Raw genomic sequence first — 24,067 nt, forward strand, 5'->3', positions numbered from 1 at the left:
AATATTTTGGTGGTTTTGACCGTTGGTCCGATAAAACAAGACATTTGGAGACGTCACCGTGGATTCTGAGAAACTTGAATGGATCATTTTTCACCATTTTCTGACATTTTATAGACTAAACAATTAATCATGAAAATAATCGCAGCCGTATTTGGATACAGAACACAGCATGTACCTGAATTAAATATCAAATGACAGGTAAGTTACATTATTTTGAAATTCGGTGTCTTTTAAAAATTAAAACCCCTTTTACCGTTTCCGGTGACGCCCCCTCATTTCACTTCCTGTAAACAAAGCAGCAGCTGTCACTCTCCTGTTTTTTCGCTCATTTTCTGCTTCTACTTGAGCGTTTTCGACGATGGCCCAGGCCGGAGTGGTCCTGGACAAGGACCAGTTCAACTGCTCGATATGTCTGGACGTGCTGAAGGACCCCGTGACCATCCCCTGCGGACACAGCTACTGCTCGAACTGTATCCAGGACTACTGGGACCAGGACGACTACCTAGGGATCTTCGTCTGCCCGCAGTGCCGGCAGAACTTCAACCCGAGGCCGGTGCTCGCCAGGAACACCATGCTGGCCGACGTGGTGGAGAAATTCAAAAAGACCGGACTCCAAGAGGCCACGGCGCCCGAGAACCCGAGTTTTGCCGAGGCCGACGACGTGGAGTGCGACGTCTGCACCGGCAGGAAAAACAAGGCTGTCAAGTCCTGCCTGGTGTGTTTGGCCTCCTACTGCGACGTCCACGTCCAGCCTCACTACGAGTCCGCCGCCTTCAAGAAACACAAGCTGGTCTCTGCCTCCAAAAAGCTCCAGGAGACCATTTGTCCCCGGCACGACAAGCTGCTGGAGGTGTACTGCCGCACCGACAAACAGTGCATCTGTTACCTGTGTCTGACGGATGAGCACAAAGGGCACGACACGGTGCTGGCTGAGGCGGAGATGGAGCAGAAGCAGGTAATCAGCTACAGCCACTTTTCGGCGTAGGGATTGTGGAAAATCCTCCTCCTGCATGACACTCTTATTGTCTTTTTAGCCCTTTAATTCATTAGGGAGACTCCCCCAAAGGACTGTTTGACCACTCACCCCATATACTGCTTATTAACATTTGTAACTACAGGTGACTTGACTAACTATTCGTAATGGCTCAATAGAAATTCAGAAGTCTCTTAATATTTATCACTGCAAACCTGAAGGCTTATTAGAAACTTTAGAAACCAAGTATTCATCAATGGTTTACTGACATTTAAAACTGCATTATTGCTGAATAGAATCACACTGCCGTGTTATTACCAAAACATCTGACTTAAACAGGGCAAACTTATGTAAAAAAGATTTTTGTTCACACAAAGTAGAGCGGGAACATCTTCATTTAAAAATGGGATAAAAAACAGGTGGGAAGAAACAGCGGCAGGAAAACCAGCAACGGCACCAGCAACGGTCCCCCACCAGAATGCCCCCAATTTAAAGGTTGCATAAATCTGAACCTGGGTTTAAACAGCCTCCATGATAATTGACACCAGGTTTGACATGTCTAAGTGCATTAGATTTAAATCTTGACCCGGTCCAATGATGATCTAGATAGAGAAAAAGCAATGAGATCACCCTTGTTTCTGTTTTTACAAATAGAATAAAGGTGTAACAAATCTGAAATGGAGGTTACTGTGATGCCTACAACCTGTTTTAAGAACTTTAAGTGCTGCAACAACTTGGAATCAGCTGATATTATCCTACAGGTTTCCCTTTGACTCATGTATCAAAAGCAAACTCTAGCCTCGGCACATTTAGGAACATGTAGTCAACTTGGAACTTGACATGAACACAATGAACACATTCACAATATAATGCAAGCAGTAGCCCTTGTATGTGCCAACCCTACACAAGATACTTTAATTTCTATGAAGTTAAAGCGGATTTAATGTCCTATTTTCACAACATTTTTCCTCAGAGGCAGCTCGGTGACATGAAGCAGAGCTCTCAGCTGAGAATTCAGCTCAGAGAAAAGGAGGCCCAGGAGCTGCGACAAGCCATTTTCTCTCTCACTGTAAGTGCTAACGCCCTGCTTGGTCTGATATAATAAATGCCGCGGATCACTAAGTAGATGTTAAAATGTCAGTTCATAATTTAACATTTTACTGACATTTCAACCGCCATACCCTGTCAGTTACATCCACTTTCTTGGAGCCACCGGTCTTTTGTGGCAGAGAAGCATCTAAGAATCCGTGCGTGCTCTGTGTCTCCCCCCAGCGCTCTGCTCGAGCAGCATCCGAAGAAAGCGACACAGTCTTCACTGAACTCATTCGGTCGATCGAGCTGAAGCGTTTCGAAGTGAGAGAGCTGATCAGAGCCCAGGAAAAGACGGCTGTCAGCCAGGCCGAGCAGCTGCTGGACAAGATCCAGAAGGAGATCGCTGAGCTGAAGAAGAGCGAGGCTGAACTGGACAAACTCTCCCACACCGAGGACCACGTCCATTTCCTCCAGGTAATACGACTCAGATTTATTCGTTTTTTCAAATCTTCAGGACAGAAACTCAGCGACTTAAATGCACACATCAAGCGTCAATCCCTTTTGGTCTCTGTGCTTGGGATTCCAGAGCTGTCAGTCTCTCCATTCGCCACCTGTGCCGTCAGCTTTGCCTTCAGTCACCGTCGACCCCAACCTCACCTTTGGCCCAGTGATGACAGCCGTGTCGGATTTTAAAGGGCTGTTGCAGGAAGTCTGCCAGGGAGGATTTGTCAGCATCTACGAGAGAGGTAGACACAAAGGGTTGCATCAAAATCGTTTGTTTATCTGGTACAAATTATGCCGTCATCTCTGTTTAGGTGATTTTTGTTTTCTTCCTTTGATTTGTAGTGAGAGATGTGGTGATTGTAGGTTCTTCACATCCTGCTGCACAGATTGACACAACACTGTCTGGGGATACTGGGTCGACCGTACAAATGGAAACAGCGCTGGGTGAGTCCATGAGCCTCTTCACGCTCGTCTTCAAAATACATTATGGATACATCAGTCACACATTTGTAACTCTTGATACAGGTATATAAGCACCCCAAAAATCTTTGGCGATCAGGAATGCATCTACAGTTTTAACTTAAATAGCTCAGTGTGAATGTAAGTGCATCCAAATCCTGAACCTTAAATTCCTATTTAAGGGTTTGTGAGGATGTGGGAGGTTTTCTTTTCTGAATAGAAGATGTCGTATGTTGTACAGATTGTAAAGCGTTTTGAGATAAATTTGTGATTTTGGGCTCTAAAAATACTGACTTTGACAGTAGCGCTGTAACTTACGATTATTTTCATTATCAGTTAATCTATCCATAGTTTTTTGATTAATCACTTAGTTTAAAAAATGGCACAACATAGTGAAAAATGTCCATGACAGTTTCCCAGAGACCAAGGTGACTTCTTCAGATTGTTTTGTTTTGTCCGACCAACAGTCCAAAACCCAAAGATATTAAATTCACAATCATATAAAATCCTCAGGTCGGAGAAACTGAAATCAGAGGATATTTGAATATTTGAGTTTTTGCTTGAAAAAATTACTAGCACGATTAATCAGTTATCTAAATAGCTCACATCAATCAATTGATCGATTAATCGACCAATTAACTAATCGTTGCAGCTCTACTTGTCAGTAACTAGGTTGTTTAAGTGCGTTTAAAGACACTGATGGAGTGGAAACAAAACAGCCTTTCAGTTTGGGTAACAGGCTGCATGTGTTTATTTAATTATTATTATTATAGGGACAAGTACATATAGTGGACCAATGCCACGTAGCACAGCATTTATAGTCTACGCAAGTTTGCAAAGCCCGTCCTAAGAGGGGCCTTTAAAATGCACAAAACCCAACAAGGGAATGCACAGAAAACAGCAAAAAAAGCAAACCAGAAAATAAAATGTGAGTGAGGAGCTGTTTATCCATCTACACTGGATCTAGATTCAGACTAGATGATCTGAATTCAGATATCTGAATATGACATACTAAGGCAGCCTGCTACCTTTTTTTCACTTAGGTTTGGAAACCTAGCCTAAAGGAAGCGGGTTGTCAATCACATTCTAATTTGCAGAATCTGACAGCCGCTGTGAAGTTATGAAAAAGCCTCTAAATAAGATACAAGGGTTTCTGCAGGTCTTGAAAAGACTTAAAAAGCGTTGTTGTCAGTTTCCCCAAGAAAAGGCCATAAAGGGTATTAATAAGTCTTTGATTTAATGTAATACTAATATTGTAGTGGCTAATTGTCTTCAAACAAACTTATATCCAACATTAAATCAGAAGGCCACTGATGCACCATGGGGATGTGGTTTACGCAGGAGAAAAGAATCCACTGTCCAAACGAAGCTATTGCGTTTTTCTTTTGTTTTTTTTAATTCCAAACAAGCAAGCAAACAGAACAACAAAGGAGTCTGCCTGTTTCCTGCTGCCTCCCTTGCTTTGTTTATAAAAAAAAAACAAAAATAAAAAACGTAGGCCCACCCAGGTGCATGCTGGTCCTACACCTGCCTGCCTACCTAAATATCCTCAGGTGCCCATAGTGTTACCCGCTTTACAAAACAAAACCACAATGCAGCAAATGAAATACTTGTCAACCAAAACTAAATGAGCTAAATAAGCAAATAATAAAACTGGACAAACGACTAGCAAAGGAAAAATATTATCAAACTGTAGTCTAATAGAGCAAATATCTAAATTAATCAAAACTCAGAACGAATTCATAAATATTAGCAAAACCCACAAACAAGTTCCTTCAGATATTATTGGGAATTATTGTTATATACAGCTGGGAAGTGCTGAAAAAAATGTGATGTGAATGTCAATAAATTCATGCACTTGGTAAATAATTCTAGACTTTATAATCCGTACTGGTTTTTATTGATATTTTTTCATACTTTGACAGATATGACTGTGAAACAGGTATTAAAGTGCATCCTATGGAGTATTAAAAAGGTCTTAAAAAGTCTTAAATTTATCTTGGTGAACTCCCCAAAACCCTGTTTGTTTGTGTATCCAAATCTAACCACGTTACCATGCAACACAAACACCTTACCCAGGTCGGTTGTTTATAAAGGAGTCAGCTGAGTCTGCTGAGTCTGCACTAGTGGAAGTTTGACAGTCGTAGTCCTGCTGCAGACTCTCACACTTTGGAGTAACGGTGTTTGTTCTTCTTGTGCTTGCAGCGATTCCTCCACCTGGCCTAGACCAAAGTCCTGTGAGCCCTCTCAACCCTTTCCTCACTCTGGGACCTGCTGCGCCCACGTTTGCCTTCACACCGTTTGGTAAATGTATTAAAAAATAACGTGTTTCGGAGTAAAGCGGTGCGTAGAGTTCATTTTACAAAAGCAAACCCAGTGCAAATCATATCACAGACGTTATCATTTTAGTGACTGAGAGAATAAAATAAAGTAACCAAAGTATTAGCAGTGAATGTACTTCAAGTATCAAAGTAAAAGTACTCATGAGGCCACAGAATGAACCCGGTCAGAGTGTTTTATATTATATTATCGGAATATATTCACTGATGCGTAACGGGGAAAGCAGCATTTTAATGTTATACTCGGTTTAGGTGGAGATCATTTTAAACTACTTTATGTACTGTAGGGTAGTTTAATCCATAACAAGGTATCATCAAGTAACTAGTAACTACACCTGTCAGAAAGAGTAGAAGATTTGCATCTAAATATAGTGAAGTATAAAGCACCTCTAAACTGTACAGTATGTGAGTAAATGTACTTAGTTTACCTTTGGACTTTGTCTCAAAGATTCCCTGATGATCTTCAGATCTTCAGGGTTAGATCTTCAGACCATGGCCATGTGTAATAAATCAGAAGATCTGAGATGACGTTAAATTCAAGTCGAGTAAACTGTACATGGGTATGTTACTTTACTGAAAACACCTGAAACTTGAGTGAGTGCGCCTGTCGTACCGTGTTGAAACCGCCGTAACTCAGCTGCCTCCTCTGTGCTTTTCTTTGCACGTCAGTCTTTTGAATGCGGATTTTATATTCTTGATGACTTGAATCTTTAAACAGTGGATTTTTCACATACTCGCATAACATTAGTAAAACCTGCATGATATTATAGGACACAAACAGCTTAGGAAACACTACAGTCAGGTGAGTGGTAGATATTTAAAACTGGTAGCTCTTCGAAAGATAATCTCAGAGAGTAAAGTGTTTTCGTAGGTAGTGTTAGACTGATCTGTAGTGTATGTGGTTTTATTTGTAACAATATAAGTACAGAAATTGAAATGGCAACTTATAACATTACATAATACTAGAAAAATGATATTGTATGCCATCTGTCTTTACTGTCCAGCGCAGATCATGGACAGGAACATATTTGTGAGCTCTCCTCTAACATGTCACCTTAGTCCTAACGTTTTCTGTTGCCTCGGGTCGCTGTAGACCAACAATTCCTCTTCTTTCTGCTCAGGCGCCAAACTCTCCTCCGGATCCAGACAGAGGCACTTTCAGCGACGCGCTCACCCCAGGAGGAAATAGACCTCTAACGGACATCAAAAGCAACGATTCACATGCACCCGCACTGCCTGAATGTCGTTGTACTTGCCTGCTCTCCTCTCCTTTCCCTCCCACAGATATGGACTGACACGTGTGAACTCTACATTTAAGAATTCATCTTTTGGCATTTATTTAACTGTTTTGTTTTACACCAATCAGCTGTACTTTTACCTCGCACTATAGTGCAGGTGGGCAAGAGATGAGGAAAGCATTTGCAAGTGCCACTGACGACCCAGTAGACAATGAATTTACTTTAAGTATTAAGCAGCACAAAGCAGGACTGAACTCACTACAATTTATTCCAGTATTTGCAAGGAATTTGCCTTGAAAACTTTGGTAAGGTTTTAGTTTTTATTAATATATGTTTTTATGAATATTTTTCTTTTTTTTTTTTTTGAACCAAAACTGTTAACAATAATTTTTGCTTTAGAGATGCGTGTAACAAGAAATTGTGATTTATGACATGCTGACATTAAAAAGCAAACACACTTGTACAAACTAATGTTCTCAGAAGGTGGTGTTTATTTTTGCATGGGGGCTGGTTTGCATTTCACTGTATTCTGAGCAAATATGGGCATGAGGTGCCTGGCATTGGCGTCGGATAACAAGTTGACTTCACACACAAAAACATGTCAAATAACACTCCTAATGCAAGGTTGTTCTTTGCTCAGTTTGCTTTATCTGGGACAACCTATTTCCGTTTTTGCAGGCTGTGATTGGAGGTTTCATGGTGCAGCGAGTGAAACCTGAGAAGCTGTTATCGCCACACCTGTGAGCTACGCCCATCTTTGTGCCTTCCAGTTTCTGTTGGAGTGTGTAGGAGATGGCAGCAGCAACTGTTTCTATTGAACAAGACCAGTTTTGTTGTCCAGTGTGCCTGGAGGTTTTGAGAGACCCGGTGACGATCCCCTGTGGACACAGTTATTGTTTGGACTGTATTGAAGACTACTGGAACAGGACTAGGCAGAAAGGCCAGTACAGCTGCCCTCAGTGCAGGCAGGTGTTTAATCCGAGACCTCTGCTGAGTAGAAACACAGTTCTGGGTGAAGTGGTGGAAAAGTTTCAGCGAACTGGACTTCAAGCTGCAGCTCAGCACTTGGCCAAACCTGAGGAATTGAAGTGCAGTCTTTGCACAGGGAGAACGAGCAAAGCTGTTAAATCCTGCATTGTGTGCTCGGAGTCTTACTGCGTGGCTCACTTGAGGGTCCACCAAGAACGCTTTCGTGGAAAGGCCCATAAACTGATCCCAGCTTTAGATCAGCTGAGAGAGAAGCTGTGCCCTCAGCACAACAAAGCACTGAGGCTGTACTGTCGCACTGACCAACATTGCCTGTGCTCTCAGTGTGTTAGAGGAGGACACAAGGGTCATGACACAGTCTCAGTGGCAGATGAGAGAACAATACAACAGGTGCGTTTGAACATTTCCTAAGATGCAGAAATTATTCCAACTTATTCATTTAAATTTTGGGGAGTTCAAATATGTGTATGAACAGCTTGACTTACTATTAGATATATAAACTGACTACAACTACGATTAGAATATGCTTTTTATTCTAGTACTTCAGAAGATATTACATAAGTTTGTGCACCAAAATTCATACAGAGGATTTTACTGAAAGCGTGTATTCAATTGAAGATTTTTACAAGCCAAAGTCAGTAACAGTAGTCATGGTCACCAAGTCTGACAATATAACCCTGATAACGTCATACTGATGTCATCAGGGTTATCTCAGCTTGAGCTTGTGCTGCGTTATATGGGATTGACGGTAGAGATGGAGAAGAGGCCCACATTTATAAGTGTTCACATAATCGGACAGTTGGAGATTGTTGGTCGTTTGAGAGATAAAAATACTGCGCACTGACAATATAACACTATATATGCGCCTCCAGCAAGAAAAATATAATTTTCAGGTAGAGGGAATAAAATGTTTTATTTGAATTGGCAGCCTTTTATATCCAACTCTCCGACAGACGGCAAAGCAACAAGATGCATATATCAGAGCTTTCAGGGGGCAAAAATGGAGGTTGACATGAATGCTATTTAAAAGTCAAACTAGTGATTGCAATAACTTCCAAATGACTTGAACACAGCATTGGATGCTACACATTTCTAACACAAAACCTGCCACAGAAACTGGGTTCTACAGACTGAAAGATGAGGGCATTGACCAAGTCTGGATGGTTTAATGAAATGCACTATTGCACTATGGGAGATGTAGTGTTTTTTCTTTTTCGTTTTAGAGCTTGATAGTTTGGAACTAGAGTTCCCGTGATGTTTTGGCTGATGTAAACAGGAAGTATAATGTTGCCATCATGTATTCAGTGAATTAAGTGTGGGGTGAAACTTGAGCCCTGTTTTGTTGTCGTTATTTGTCTCCTTCTTCTTAGCTAATTGGAAGCATTAGAAGTATGCTGAATGAGCTATTAGCAGTTTGTGTTTGCAGTGTACCCATCGATGTACAGACAGCTGTCACTGGATTACTCTTACAATGAAAAAAAATAAAAAATATGATCATTCTCAGGCAAGTTCTGGAGTAACAAGTTGCGTTTTTTTTAAAATACGATTTCTAAGCGGATTTGTGGACATTTATTCAAGATGGACATTGGACATAATGATATCCTAGGAAAGTATAAGTCAGGCTGAATCTAGAAATGTGTGTATCATTTTTGTGTGCTCGAATTTGACTGAGTTACGACTTCACCATGGAGTGTTGGCAAAAATTGCGGCAGTCGGCTGCTAAGGGTTTTAAAGCGCCTTATTTGCCTCCGTGAGCGGTGAGTCACAGTCTCCGTTGCTAATCCAACTGCTGACCATGTTGACAAATGGGCCAAATCGGCAGACCAAACAATTACGCAATATCTAACTTCCAGTTGTTTTTACAACAAAGGCATGCACCTTTCCCCTTGCACCTCATGCAATAACTTTTCCTCGCATCTCTCCCCTCCTTCATCCCTATGGACTAAAAGGCAGGATTTCTTTACTAAAACTGAAAGTTTGTTGGGGTTTTTTTTTTAGTCTCTCTTGAAATTCCCCCGGTCATTTGGAAGTGAAATTTTAAATAAAACTCAAACTCAATTTACCAATTGCAGTATAGAAAAGACAGTGGGGTGACTCAATCTTCTTTGGTAAAGAAAAACTAAGACAGAGTAGACCCTTAATTTGAATATCTGGTGTCTAAGATGAAGGATGTTTCTTTTATAGCCTGATGTAAAGGCTTCAGCATTTAAAATATTGAAGGGAGAGAAGAGTAAAATGTGCCCTGGCCCTGCAGCCATATCTTGTGTGTCCAAACTAGGTAGGTTGATAGACCAAAGGCTTTGCAGTGTAAATCCTTTTGATTTGTAAAATCAAAACTTTCCATCATGAAAGTCAACTGTGGAAAATTTTTTTGACCAAGCAGCGTAAGGGACTGCACTGTGAGATATTCATCTTCTGCATTCTCTTAGAAAAAACTCCAAGACACCTCTTTGAAGTCTGTGCAGAAATTGAAGGACACTGAGAAGGAACTTAGATATATCATCAGATACATCAAGGTGAGTGCATTTCTAATACAGGAGCTGTAAATACGCTGTTGATATCCTGTGTAGAATCGAAAGTTGGGTGTGCATGATCCCTGGAGACCACCAAGAGAGAAAACTTTGTCCTCAACAGCACTCCACAGAGGCAGGAGTGGAGGAGAGTGAGAGGATTTTCACCAAGCTGATCCGCTCCATCGAGAAACAAAGCTGTGAGGTGAAGGAGCTGATCCGAGCCCAGGAGAGAGCGGCTGTCAGTCAGGCTGAGGAGCTGCTGGAGAGGACGCAGCGGGAGACAGCTGAGCGGAGGAAGACCAGTTCTGAGCTGGAGAAGCTCTGTCGCACTGAGGATCACATCCACTTCCTTCAGGTTTGACACTAAAGCTCACCCGGGCAAAGGTTTGTCCAACCTTGTCTTTATCACCCTTAGAAATATTGCAAAAATAAGCTAGTTTGAATTTTCAGAGACACAAAGACAATCTTACATGCTTTTATCTCTTAAAGCCTTGAGTATTGCAACAGCTTCATCACACTTATTTTTTATCTTTTTACACCAACTCCCAGTATGTTTTAGGATTGATTTTTAAGATCTTTTTGATTACCCCTCAGGCTCTTTGTTATATTTTCTGGGCTCATATTTATCACATTTTCAAGATTTACACTGAAGAATGCACTTCAAAGTCAACTTAGGAGTGTGAAGAACAAAAGATATTTACACGGTGTAACTAAAAGTAATATCCACCACACTTCTTGACAGATCCAGTTAACATGATTTTAAGTGCAGCATGGACTTGACATATCCGCAAAGTGATTTCTTCCTGGTTTGTCAGGCTTGTCGCGTTTGCAATCAAATGCTTTTCCTCTAATGTGGTTGTGTCGCGTGTTACCGCAGAAGTGCAAGTCTCTTCATTTCCCTACAACGGCTGTGGAGATGCCCAGCACTGATGTACTTCCATATTTAATGTACAAAACAATGAGAGGAGCCCTGGCTGATCTGAAGGACAGTGTGGATGAAACACTTGAAAGAGAATTCAGCAGAATCTCTGAAAAGGGTACATCTCTTTTGCAATTGATTGCATCAGAAAAAAATATGAAGGGTAAATTGACACATTATCTTTTTCCTTCTCGGCTTTTGTAGTGATTTCACTGAAGGAATCCAGCAATCAAAGTACCTACGAAAAGGCTAAAGGTATGTACATGTTGTTTCTTGCGGGAAAATTAAGTTTAACAGTAATTCTGCTATCAGTTTAATGTCGGTCAACTCTGATTTCTAACAGCAAAAGATGCCGACACACCATACAACTCAGAACCGAAAACGAGAGCTGATTTTCTACGCTGTGAGTACAATATTTTCATAAACCACATAACAAGACCAACACCATGTCCCAGATTTATATTGCGTACTTATTCTCTGCAGGCTTTTAGTTTGCAGTGTGTTCACACTGGAGAATTGACAAAATAAACCATACTCAGAATGCACACTAAATACAGTTGCTACTTCAGTGTGCTCTTGAAGCACACTATCCTCCCACAATGCAATGCACAAAGGAAACTGAAGTTGAGGGTGGTGAAACAGCTAAAAAAAAAACATCTTGGAAAACAAAAGTATTAAATCTTATGAAAAAAACATTCTGATGTCTCTTTGGAAAGCTACTGCCCGTTAACCTTCACAGTTGCACGCATCATATAATTTCCTGTTAGTATGAAATGGTAAAGTGTGTTTATTTTTGTATATGAACTACTAAAAATGTGAACTATTAATATGAAGTTTATACTGTATTGAATTGGTATGTTGTATTGATTTGGGACACAGTTTAACATGGTAACCTGGTAACATTTGCTCCTATAGTTATTTTACTGTTACGAATGTGATGAAATCATATCTGAAGATATCAAAACGTTTAGCGACTATTCTGATCCCAAATTAAGCTATAGAAGGTTAAACTGACACTAAAAACAGGATCTTAAAACTTGACAAAAAGTAAATCTTTTAACTTCAGTGTTTGTTGTAATTCTTTTCATTAAGCCTGTATTTATTTCCAAAATTATAAGCAAAGTCGTATAATGGTAGGAACTAATTACAAAGCCTAGGTTCGTCTTAAATATATTATAGTAATATTACTGTTGCTATCTACAAAAATAAAAGTATTTTGGTACAGAAATCTCCATTTTTAATTTAAACAGGTATCTTGTATTATAAATGCATTTCTGGCATTTGAAAGAAACCAAACTGCTTTAAAAAAAAAAAAAAAAAAAAAAATTTCTGTGATTTATGATTTTAATTGTGGGTAGACCTCCTGCCTGTTTGAGACACTTAATTGAAAAAGTGAGGGCTCAAAGTGATTCTGGTTCATCCTGAGGGGGACATTTGTACTAAATTTCATGGAAATGCTTCCAGTAATTTTTCAGATATTTCCGTCACACCCCTAGCACAGCTAATTAGAATAGCCCAGCGGCCTTTTTTATGAAACCCATGACCACTAGTTGGTGTCTGACAACGTGTGTCTCCTCTGTCCAGATTACAACGATATAACCCTGGATCCAACCACAGCCAATCCTTATTTATACTTCTCTGATGGTCAGAGAGGGGTGACCACACGTTTGGAGCCGCAGCCCTACCCAGACCACCCAGATCGCTTCACCAGCTGGGCCCAGGTGCTGTGCAGAGCTGGGATGGCCGGGCGCTGCTACTGGGAGGTAGAGTGGGCTGGAAACGGAGGGGTTTCCCTCGGTATCTGCTACAAAAACATGAGCAGAAGCGGAGGAGGGAGTGACAGCAAGCTGGGACACAACTCCAAATCCTGGAGCCTGGACTGCTCTTACTCAGTCTGTTCATTTCAGCACAATAAGGAGAGTGTGGCCATCACAGCTCCCTGCTGCAGCCGGATAGGAGTGTATCTGGACCTCAGGGGTGGGACTCTGTCTTTCTACAACATTTCGGACACAATGGTTTTACTTCATAAAGTTAAAACTACATTCACCCAGCCTGTATACCCAGGATTTTGGGTGGGATTAGGTTCCACTTTGAAGCTGTGTTCTCTTTAAACTGACTGTAGTCCTTCAAAAGCATTCAACAGTTTTCTAGTAACCTTGAAAATGTGTGGTTCAACATATTTATCTTTCACTGAGACTAATAATGAAACAGACAGACATTTGTGCTCAAAGCTTAGCTTTTTTTAATAACCGTGCAAGCTGGGAGCAGCAGCAACACTGTGGTGGAGCTTAGATCTTATTGAAAGCAGCAACATCTACACTCTGGACCTGCAGAGAAAGAAGGAACAAGTCAAGGTGTATATTCATTTGAACATATTTATCGTGTTATACAGTGATTTATTGTACATCAAAGCTAATTTATTTAAAATCATAAAGCATTTTTATGATTTAAAAATTCGAAATTTTAGAAATACGATTGCTTCCTTTCTGGCGGAGCTTTAGATAACCTGTTAATATGAGTGGTACCAGTCTTAATCCTAGGCTACAGCAGCAGGCTAGCTTAGTTTAGTACAATGACGAGAAACGGGGGAGGGAGACAGCTAGTCTTGGCTCCAATCAGCACCCCTACAGATCATCAACATGTTATCTCATTTTACTAAATATCTCAAAAATAAATAAATGTGAAATGAGTTTGTTGTTTCATAGTGGGTAATGGGTCTGACTATTTCTTGGCTAGGAGCACAAATGAAGGTGACTGTTACTTACAAAGTCCTCAAATTTGGTGATCTCCTCCTCCAGGATGTCGGTGCCAACTTTGTCGTCCTCGACCACACAGTTGATCTGCAGCTTCTTGATGCCGTAGCCCACTGGCACCAGTTTGGATGCTCCCCACAGGAGCCCGTCCATCTGCACCGAGCGCACACACTCCTCCAGCTTAGCCATATCCGTCTCATCGTCCCACTGAGGGAAAATAGAGGAGACAATTCAACACAGCATCCACGAGTTACAGCAAAACAACTTGCAATCAGATGGAATGCCAGCATACATTTAACTAATCTTCACTTATCATTTTTGTCTGAGTTTACTTAAATGGATTGGGTTTCATTTTGGCTGAATGATTTAAAAATATTTAAGTAGATTTAGAAATTAAATTTTAACATTACTTCCAAACTTTTTTGAAGTTTCTTCTAATCTAGGAAGATAAATTTAAGGATAATCGGGTTTTTTCACAACTGTAGGTTCCCCACATTCAATCACAATAGCAATGGAAGCAGCATATTAATTAACTGATTAATATTATGGTACCGATACGTACAGGCTTGACGTCCAACAGGATTGATGACTTGGCAATGAGGGCGGGTTTCTTGGCCTTCTTGGCTGCATAGGCATCCAGGCGCTCCTGCTTGAGGCGTTCTGCCTCCTCATCATCATCATCACTACCGAACAAATCGATGTCATCATCATCATCATCACCATTTTCCACTTTTACCTGTTTGACTGGAGCGGCCTGGACTGGTGCTGCCTGCCCAGTACAATGGAAAAGGGAGGGAAAATAGTTGTAAAAGTGAGTTGTTGAGAGGGCAGGTTCATTTTTCCAGTAAGGTTATTTCTTCTTTTTTTAAAAAATCCGTTTTTGTTTGCACAATTAAAACATGGCGAAAAACATACAATAATAGATCATCAATAAATATGTGCACCTTTGCACATGGGACAGCTGCTGGTGCAGGGGTCTTTTCAAGCACAGCTACTCTGGTCTCCAGCTTCTGCAGGGCTGCTCTCATCTCCTCCACCACTAACAAGCAAAACACAAAAGGAAAGTGAAGTACCGATACTGCAAAACCATAACAAAAAAGCAAAAGCTCAGATGTGGAAAGGCTCAACGCACAGACACACCTTTGTGCAGAGTCTGGTTCTCCAGTTCAAGGCTCTTCATGCGTGAAATCAGCTCCTGGTCTCCTGCTGCATGTGAGGATGACTGCAGAAAGATAAATAAAAATTAATTGGCAACTGTCATGTTGCAGATCAGGGTTGAAATTGAGATGGTAACAAAGCAGGTGCACTATCATCCAGGCTGAGATCCAAATTCAAATCTGAAGGGAGGGAGCAAGCCACAAAAAACAGTCAAAGTGAGTCAAACAGTAGTCAAAGTGGTGAGGTTGTTTTTAAAAAAAAAAAAAAAAAAAAAAAAAAAATACATGCAAGGCTATAAGCTTTTTTTAAATTAAACAATTTGAATACACTTCACACACAATGCTGATGTTAAATTTTATTCCCTCTATCCCTTATAAAAGAGGATTTAATGTTTACAACGTCAGCATGCAGGTAAACTCTGCAAAGATTTTTTTAAAAATAAACCTTCAAAGAGGCAACCATTTGATGAGAACTTCTCACTTTTCTCCACAAGTAATTATTTAAAAGTTATACTTCAACATTTGGGAAAAATTGTTTGCTTTCTTGCAGAGACTGATCACACTCATAATTGTCTTTTAAATATATAATTACAGTCACTCTAGCATAAAGACTGAAAGCAGGGGGAACCAGCTAGCCTGACTCTGAAATTTTCACCCGCATCCTAAGATCAGTTAGTGGCCGGGTATACTGGCTAGGAAAAAAAAAAAAAAGATGCAGGATGATGGGAGAGCCAGCGGGACAGGATGAGGCATCTTAGTACTGTGAAAATGGTAACACACTCCACATCAGGCAGTAGCAGACACAGCCATCACACTTGGCTGTCTGACTCAGCCTTGCAGTGTTCCCAGGTCTGGACACGGCAAAGCTGAATGTGGAGGACTTACATTTCTGTGCTGCCGTTTCTGCTGGCGCCCTTTGGCCTGCTGCAGGGCCGTTTTCACCTGCACCCGGTGATGCACAAAGTTAAGATAAGGGAGGAAACGCACAAAGACAAGAAGAAAAAAGTAGCGGTTGTAGGTAGAAAGTCGGATGCTACACACGGATCATCAGAGTCGTCAGTAACATGATAGAAACTGCTATGAATGTGTTAAGAGAAATGGGATGAAACAACATTATTTTAAACTACATTTACTTTTTTTTTTACATCTCAACACTGAATCAAATGACCGAGTAACAAATCACTAGTAGTACCAAAATGGGAATATAAACCAACCACACAGCTCTACAGAGTAATATCTACAGATGCAATTACCTCCTGCTATTCAGAAAACTGGATCTTGTCATTTAAATCCAGTCCGGAGCGAGGTCCTTGTATTTTAAAGTGGATTTCTGAATTTTTGCCATGGTAAGATCTTCTTTCCTTCTGCTTTTTTTTTTTTTTTTTACCATCTCAGTATGAAATTCGGCTTGTGTGTGAAAATGGAGTTCGGAAATGTTTTTGCCAAGCTGAGACAGAAACATGTTGACACTAACATATAGGCCTACTTGGGAACCAATACAACAACAGAAAAAATTAGAGCCATCAGGAAAACAAGACCTTTTAAGCTCATCAATGGGCTGTTGTAATGTCAGGTACAGGCAAGTACTGGTATTCTCTTTAAATCCCAGTTTTAAAGAGAGAATAGCAGTAGAGAATAGTGCCTATATTTGTTTACATTTTGTCAAACTGGTGCCATTAAAAGTATGCTGAATTAGCTATTAGCAGTTCCGGCTTGTAATGAAACCATGTATAGACAGACAGGATTATAACTGGATTACTTTGATACTGAAGAAAACTTTGTTCTATTCTGAAGTGTCTTTTTTTTTGCTGACTTATGTGGATTTAGGGATCTTTATTGGCTCTCTCTTTTGGTTTGTTCTGCTGAATGTCCATGTCCATTACGGAACATATGCTGTAATTTTGCTAAATTTAAAATCCTGGGGACAACAGGGGAATTTTTAATTTTTATCCCTCACCTCCCCCAGTTAATCCCACCCAATTGGGGCTTTAGCCGCTCAACAACCCAGCTAGCTTTGAGGATTATGTTGTAAAAAATATAGTAGCCCTTGTTGGAATGATGAAGTCAGGCTTACACTTACAAAAGGCTGACTTTTTAGGTTCATATTTTTTAAGTCCAGCTTAACACAATATTCACACACGTATATATACACTGAGTAAGTTATTAGTTGCTGCAATTGTTCCTCCTGTTCAAATTGGCCACAAAGCAATCCCTTCTGTGAGCTATTTCAGTGTAGGTAATGGGAGACAAAATCCAGTGTATTCTTCCCATGAAGAAGAAGAAAAAAGACTTACAAAACTTCATCTGAGGTTAATGAGTTAGAAAAATGTCCACTCAATGTTTCTAAGTTACAGCCCTTCTACTATGATAGGCGTTCTTTATGCTTCCATAGGCCGTTTGCTTGCACAGCCACTGTAGATGGACAGCAACACACAGAGGTAATTTCATACAATAAAGACTAACTCTGGAAGATTTTCTACTTGATCTGTGTAACAGACTGCTGAAGCATCATATCCGCTACTTACTCATATTGAAATTGCTTTATGAAGGGATCTCTTTATGACCTGCATGGAGAGGAGGAACACACAGCACAACAACACAGCTACCAATAATACTTTCAACGTACATATTTTTGTTTTAGACTGACTTAACGTAACAACATTTAGGTAGCTATTGATAAGAAAAACATGATTTTTCCCTTGAACACAAGCAAAAACACATTTCTACTGTGAGCAAAACAGTAAACGCCACTGATGTAACCACACATATATGCACCTTACTGACAGCACAATGAGGATTATGGGAGTAAGCAAGCAGAGGTAAAAGGGAAGATAAGCATCAGGTAACACATGTACAGCATGCATATAGCCCTTTTTTTGTTAAGTGCAGGCTAAAGGCTTTCTCAATTAAAGCTAGAATGTCCCAAATAACTTGCCGTGTATACTTGAATCACCTTTTTTCATTCAAACAACTATTCCCCCATTCTAGTGCTGGTACACAGACATTAATTTGTACAGTCCAGCCACTATAGGGGGTAGGTCTGCGGCTTATTCGTAGTACAATACTCACTCCATTTAGGGACTGCTGGATATTCTTTCTGGATTTAGCAATGTCCTGCAGGATGGCATTAGCATCTTTCTCCTACAGGCATGTGTTGGTGAAGCAATGACGAAGCGGGAGCAATGAGAAAGACAGAAAGCAGTGTGCAAAACAGACAAAAGCAGGGTGGCGCATACACTGAACATGAAGGGTGAAGCTGTTATTAAAAGGTTTGTTTAATTTGAAAAGGAATGATTTTAAAACCTGTAAAGCCTTTTTCAAGGCAAAGGGCTTGTAATTTAATGCATCTAGAAAGGACCAGTAGTCAAAGTAAATAAAAATCGCCTATAGGTTATCCAGTTGTGTCTGGTTATGCGCATTCTGGCAGCACGCTTGAAGGGTACATGATGACCTGACCTGCACCTCTCATGGTGCAGCTGTCATTTTCCCACTTAGGTACATGGATTCCTGAAACCTACTTTGTTTACTTAAACAAATTTCTATCCAAGAAATTGTCCCAACGCATTAAATATGTTGACAGCATGGCTTGTGGGTAATCCTGAGTAACTAGGAAATTGTTTCTGTGAAGACCTATTCCATTCACATCCACTGTATTTGGGAAGCAGCTAGAGCTGAAACGATTGGTAAAAAATAATCATCAACTATTTTGACAATCGAATAGTGGTTTCAGACATTTTTCAAGAAAAAAAAATAGCAAAAAAGGAGAATATTGTTTTTCTTTGGCATACATCATTGTAAACTAAATATGAGAGGTTTGGGTTTTTTTTTTAATCAAACAAAATGAGACATGTGAAAAAAATTGGTAGATTATAATTGATATTGAAAATATGAATGAAAATAATGAAAATCAGCAGATGTTTTTATGAGGCATGTATCTCAAATACTCAGCAAATAAAAACAAACCTCTTTGTCTCACAATGCACAATAAGTACATGAGGAAATATGGCTTTTCAGATCGGGTGAAATGACCCTTCAAGAACTGGAAGTGATCACATTATAATCTCTGTCTGTTGTTTCCCAGACGTGTTTAGAAACTCCGCAGAGCCGCTGTTGCAACCCTGGACAGCCTGAGAAGCAGAGACAGCTGACAAACCACCTGACCCCTCTCATTAGCACGAGCCACTTCTAAATTGAGTGGCTTAACTCACATGCTCACAGCTGCCCCAGGCTGCCAAAGCGCTGTGACTGACGATGATGTAGCTATTGCTTATACCAACATGTTGGTGACTGAAAGGGAGCTGTGTAACCACTGAGAAGGAAGAGTGAGCTTAGGAGGTGTCAGGCAGGAGAAGGAAAGGAAGATCCGACAGACAGAAAATGCCACAGGTGCAGGATTGAAAATCAAGGCCTTCTTAAATTTAAAAAGTCCTTATATCTGAAAATAATCAGGTTGAAACAAAACAAAAGTCTGACTGTATAAAAACAGATCTCTTGCTCTGGGGCTGCAAATAAAAAGTATACTTATCAAAAAAAAGGTGAAAAATACATTGTTTTTTTTTAACCTGTTGCTGCTTTGTGGAGGGGCCGTTTACTCCTTCGTAGAAGCGCTTCTCTGCTTCATCGTAGCGGTGTTTGTCGAACCAGATGGTCTCTGTGGCAAGGCACTGCAGTCCACTCATGTTGGTACTGAGGAGGGGAAAGTGAGGAATTAAGGATAAATTAGAAAGTGCAAAAACACAGATCAGTATTTGACAGTTTAACTACGTACTAACAGTCACGACCAGGTGTTAAATTGGTACAGTCAGCACAATCAGTGACAGGAAATGAGCGACAAAGATGGCTTGATTAAATGCTTGAACATGACGCTGCTATATTGCAGGTTACAACGGCATGCAGAGTCACACATAGTGATGTGGGTGGAACAGGGAGAGACAATTCAAAGCGTAACAGACTTTTTTTTTTTAAAACAACCAGCAAGCTGACATAATAACAAGCATCATATTCTGTTTTTAAAAAAAAAATAAAATAAAAAATAAAAAAAACAAAAAAAACTTATTACATCTATGTGTAACTTATTACACCTCCCCTTCTAATTTTGCTGATGGGTTACTGCAGCAGACAGGCATCTACACATTCCTCAGTCAGTGAAACAGAGTTGCCTGGTCTGCAAAGTCTGGATTATAGAACAAAACATTGCTCACTGCCCAACCAACCCCCCTTAGTGATAGCAGAGGTCTACTTGATTGTTTAAAACACAGACTCAGTTTACAATACAGGACTCTAGATAGATAGGGATGCATTAGTGATGTGTGCTGTTTCAGGAGTATATCCATGAGTTCGAAGGCTTCTTGGATGCCAAAACACTGCACAGCAATTAACATAACTCAAGATTTTACAACTCGAGAAAAGAAATCATTTTATCTTTCCTCACGATGATCGCGAGATAAACAGCAGAAATACAGCGAATACAGCAGCTGGATGATTTTGCATGGTTCTGTTGTAAAAGTTGAGCGGATTCAACTTTTTGTTTTTTGCTGAAGCCCTCTGCATTGGCAACCCCGCGACAATGGACTGACGACCTTTAAATGAATGAGGGTGCTACATTTCGGTCTGAATGTGGCTTAAACAAGAAACTCCAAAGTTTCTATAAACCTGTGTATCAAATATATTATACACAATACATAAAAGTTAGCCTAACTGTAAAAAGGCCCAACAAAAATGCAGACAGACAACAAATAAATAAAAAAATATCATTATGGTTAAGTAAACTGAAAACACACATCAAGTCTCTCCCATTCCATGTGTGTCATACTTGTCCCATCTGGGCCTGCTTTCCGTCTCAGAGAGGCCCCTCTTCCTTTGATTTGGCCCCCTGCTGCCTTTGCCCCCCTGCTCGGTCTCAGAGGAGGTGCGATGGCGGCCTCTACTGTTCCGGCGGTGAGGGGTACCAGAGGCCTTTACTGTTCTGACAGGGTGCCCCTGATCCTGCTGCTGATTGTGGGTGCGTCTGGAGTGGAAGGTCATAGAGCCTCTGGTGCTCGGGCTCCGCGGAGAGGACGACAATGGTCCGTTATTAGTGGCGAGCCAGCGTTGGTAGCTGCTCTCGGCCTGCTCGTAGGCGCTGCGGTTGTACCAGATTCCCTCTGCCTGCATGCCCTGGAGGATGGGGCTTTGACCGTAGGAGCCTCTTGCCTCCATGGAGGAGCTCAACCACTCATCTTCAGCCCCAGAGCTTTGGCTCTCTGACTGGGACAAATGTGTGCGACGCCGCAGCCTCCCAAACTGGACGTTGTCTCCACTGATGATGCCTCTCTCCAGAGTGGGAACATTACCCTGCCTGAAAGCCCCGACTGGTACGGCGCGTTGAGGGGCACCTCTTTGCTGATGGTTTGGCAAAGACTGATCCATTTCTCTATTAAAGGGGTCTCTTCTCTACTCACTTATGTGACAGGTTTATAAGGAGAGAAAAAAAGCAACAGGTGGAAGCTGGAGCCATTAGTTCAGTGTGAAGTAAGCATCACAAAAGGAACTTGCTGGTTAGAAACATCAGAAAAAGCTCATAAAACAGCTTATATGTGATGCCAATGTGGTCTTTGAGGCAATTGATCAAAAAGCTTATTTTTCCCCCAAAAAACCTCGATCATCATATGTTTCCCTTTACAGGAATAGTTCAGAATGGAGTTTAACCTGTACAAGAATAGATAAATCAACCTGAGAATGCAAAGGGCCCCATTTACATGCTTTTAAGATGTGGAATAATACCCAGAAAAGTTACAACACTTCATTGATCAATCTCACATTGGACTTTCAAAAAGCAAAGCCAGAACAAACAAGGCAAAATGAAATGTGGGTAACACAAAGGTTAAGGTGCGTTTGCAGTGTTTCCTCAATATGCATTTCAAATCTAAAACCAGTGCAGTTCAAATATTTTTTAAATAATGATTTTTATGATTAAGAAACAGGTTTATTAGTACAATCTCAATTTGAAACACACCAGGTAAATTACTCCCTGATAATGACGGATGTGATGCAAAAACTAGAACCTGCCAATTCCTTTCAGACACACCTGTGTCCAATTAACGAGGAAACGCTGTGTTTATGCATTAAATATGACAAGATTTTTCTTTTAAGACATCTGAAAACCCAACATGTCCCACAGTGTCTGGCTCACCCACCTTTGTTTTGGCATGCTGGAGAATAATGTACGCTACCTATTGTGGAATGGAATATTTAAATAATTCAAAGTACGTACTGTGCAAAATAAAACCAAACAAGCTTAATTATACTGAAAATCGTAATTGTTTCATGAAAGGCAGTACAAATGTCTCTGACAGCAGCACTGCCTTTTAAGAAGCAGGCAAACATCACAACCCAAATGATTTCATGCATGAAATAAGACGACTTCATAATTAAAATGAAAAAAACCAAACAAAAAAAACTGTATAATGACCGATGCACTGCTTACAGCACTGTTAATACAGAAATATAAATCTCATTTGCCAGTTTATTAGGTTCACCCAGCTAAAACTAATACCGCCCTTCAATAAATCCTTTGTTCATGTTCAAGATGTAGTTTGTTTTGCTGCTGAATTGTAGTATTTTAATCTGAGGTGTTTTTTCTAATATTTTGTCCTCCAATTAGAGCTAGACCAATTAGTTGTTTGACATAAAATTAATGGTTTGTAGAGCTGAGACTATCAGTCGCTTAGTCAATCACCAGAAAATGAACTGGCAACTATTTTGATAATCAATTAATCATTTCATACATTCTTTTCGAAGCAAAAATGCCAAACATTTGCTGGTTCCAACTTTCCAAATGTGCAGATTTAACGTTTTGTCTTTTTTGTATATTACAATAAACTGAATCTTTGGCCTTTGGACTGTTGAACATCTGTAGACATCACCTTGGGCTCTAGGAAACGTTGATGGACATTTTTCATTATTTTAGGACAATTTATAAACAACAGAACTCAATTAAATCGAGATAATAGGCAGATTAATCAATAATGACAATAATTGCTCCGGAAATCTGTGATGGGCATTTTTCCACACAATTCTGCCATTTTAAAGGAGAAAATCATTAACTGATTATTCAAGAAAATCATGGCCAGATTAGTCACAGCCCTAATTTTGTGTACAAATAATTATGGGTAGACAAAATACCATTGATACCTTTCAGTATACCGCAATACATTTTAACAGTAGCACGAACTAAACCCTCTAAAATGATTATAAAGTTGAGACAGCACCTCTTTTTTAGTAGTTTCAACAAAAACTGAACATTTGAACCTTCATTTTCACGAAGGTAGGATTTATTGCAGAGCTGCTGTATTAGAGTGCATTAGCTAAACACAAGTGTGCCTGTCGTATAAAATGGTAGTTTAAAATACTGTCACTACACCACTAAACTGCAATAAACCAGAGTATGGGTTAGAGCATCCGCTGAAAATCAGCTTACACATCAAGACTCACCTTTGGGAACTGGAACTGGAAGCTAATGTCCAACAGAGAGATAAAAGACAATACAAAAACTCTAATAGACCGAACACATATTTACAATCCCTTACGGGCAAAAAAAAAAAAAACAACAACCACAGGACTATAATTCGTTTCATGATGCACGAATGAAAGAGCTAAACTTCAATTCACTTAATGAAATATTATAAATGGGAGCAATCTTGTCAGTCTGAAAGAAGTTGGCAATTCATGTATAATACCGGTCACAAAACAGGTAAGTGGATTAGTCAAAGTGATAGTAGTGACAGTAAAACTTGGTGTAGTGTTCATCTGTTGCTTTAACACCCGGGAACCGGGTAAAGTTGCGTTACCCAAGTTTTTTGACAGCCGCCTCCAACTTGTAGTTTGGTTGACCACGTGGCGCTTAAAAACTCTAAATTCAGAATGGTTCGTTGGTTTTACAAATAGTTACACTCATTACAATGTCCCAAATCGTAAGAATAAAACTTCACTGTACTTACTCTTGGTTTTATTCGACGTTTTATGGCCCGGTAGCTGTCCCTTGGCGTGCTGCCTCGCCTGTAATCCGACGGTGGAAGAGAACTTGCATTAACGGGCCGCCTGTATTCTTCAGTGACAGAGGGGGGAGGGATGTCAGCTTTGCGTCGACTTTATCGAGGATTTTCGCGTTTGTTTAGCGTCTATGAAAAATTTAGTAACGTAAAAAGTCACAGAA

General features: G+C 40.2%; 2 protein-coding genes across 8 annotated transcripts; one reads left to right on the plus strand and one right to left on the minus strand.

Annotated features, from left to right (window-relative positions):
• Window positions 1-271: 271 nt before the first annotated feature.
• Window positions 272-13,192, plus strand: LOC120799426 (E3 ubiquitin/ISG15 ligase TRIM25-like). Of its 4 annotated transcripts, XM_040144625.1 has the most exons (9): window positions 272-955; window positions 1,947-2,042; window positions 2,246-2,479; window positions 2,592-2,667; window positions 9,647-9,661; window positions 11,014-11,082; window positions 11,169-11,219; window positions 11,308-11,367; window positions 12,549-13,192. In XM_040144625.1, the coding sequence occupies exons 1-9, from the start codon at window positions 359-361 to the stop codon at window positions 13,073-13,075; spliced, it is 1,725 nt and encodes a 574-aa protein (XP_040000559.1). In that variant the 5' UTR covers window positions 272-358; the 3' UTR covers window positions 13,076-13,192. The 4 variants fall into 4 exon arrangements, with proteins under 4 accessions (XP_040000559.1, XP_040000558.1, XP_040000556.1 ...); XM_040144624.1 differs by lacking the exons at window positions 9,647-9,661; window positions 11,014-11,082; window positions 11,169-11,219 and adding an exon at window positions 2,896-2,953 and having other exon boundaries at window positions 2,592-2,732; window positions 11,338-11,367; XM_040144622.1 differs by lacking the exons at window positions 9,647-9,661; window positions 11,014-11,082; window positions 11,169-11,219; window positions 11,308-11,367; window positions 12,549-13,192 and adding exons at window positions 2,852-2,953; window positions 5,174-5,272; window positions 6,429-6,910 and having other exon boundaries at window positions 2,592-2,751.
• Window positions 13,183-24,067, minus strand: LOC120799427 (elongation factor 1-delta-like). Of its 4 annotated transcripts, none has more exons than XM_040144626.1 (8): window positions 23,853-24,067; window positions 19,437-19,560; window positions 15,760-15,816; window positions 14,858-14,939; window positions 14,662-14,756; window positions 14,280-14,486; window positions 13,730-13,924; window positions 13,183-13,291 (listed from the first exon to the last, which is right to left on the minus strand). In XM_040144626.1, the coding sequence occupies exons 2-8, from the start codon at window positions 19,551-19,553 to the stop codon at window positions 13,253-13,255; spliced, it is 792 nt and encodes a 263-aa protein (XP_040000560.1). In that variant the 5' UTR covers window positions 19,554-19,560; window positions 23,853-24,067; the 3' UTR covers window positions 13,183-13,252. The 4 variants fall into 4 exon arrangements, with proteins under 4 accessions (XP_040000560.1, XP_040000561.1, XP_040000562.1 ...); XM_040144627.1 differs by lacking the exon at window positions 23,853-24,067 and adding an exon at window positions 23,703-23,841; XM_040144628.1 differs by lacking the exon at window positions 15,760-15,816 and having other exon boundaries at window positions 23,853-23,985.

Source organism: Xiphias gladius, chromosome 14 (assembly GCF_016859285.1).
Source record: "Xiphias gladius isolate SHS-SW01 ecotype Sanya breed wild chromosome 14, ASM1685928v1, whole genome shotgun sequence".
NCBI classification, from domain to species: Eukaryota; Metazoa; Chordata; class Actinopteri; order Istiophoriformes; family Xiphiidae; genus Xiphias; species Xiphias gladius.

Excerpts from the sequence above, each read along its gene's own strand:
- LOC120799426 (XM_040144625.1), top strand. The coding sequence starts at position 359 with ATGGCCCAGGCCGGAGTGGTCCTGGACAAGGACCAGTTCAACTGCTCG. Across the intron at positions 11,083-11,168 it reads CAGCAGAATCTCTGAAAAGG|TGATTTCACTGAAGGAATCC; the intron begins GTACATCTCTTT and ends CGGCTTTTGTAG. Across the intron at positions 11,368-12,548 it reads GAGAGCTGATTTTCTACGCT|ATTACAACGATATAACCCTG; the intron begins GTGAGTACAATA and ends TCCTCTGTCCAG.
- LOC120799427 (XM_040144626.1), bottom strand. The coding sequence starts at position 19,553 with ATGAGTGGACTGCAGTGCCTTGCCACAGAGACCATCTGGTTCGACAAA. Across the intron at positions 15,817-19,436 it reads CCTCCACAAAGCAGCAACAG|GTGAAAACGGCCCTGCAGCA; the intron begins GTTAAAAAAAAA and ends CACCGGGTGCAG. Across the intron at positions 13,292-13,729 it reads TCACCAAATTTGAGGACTTT|GTCCAGAGTGTAGATGTTGC; the intron begins GTAAGTAACAGT and ends CTTTCTCTGCAG.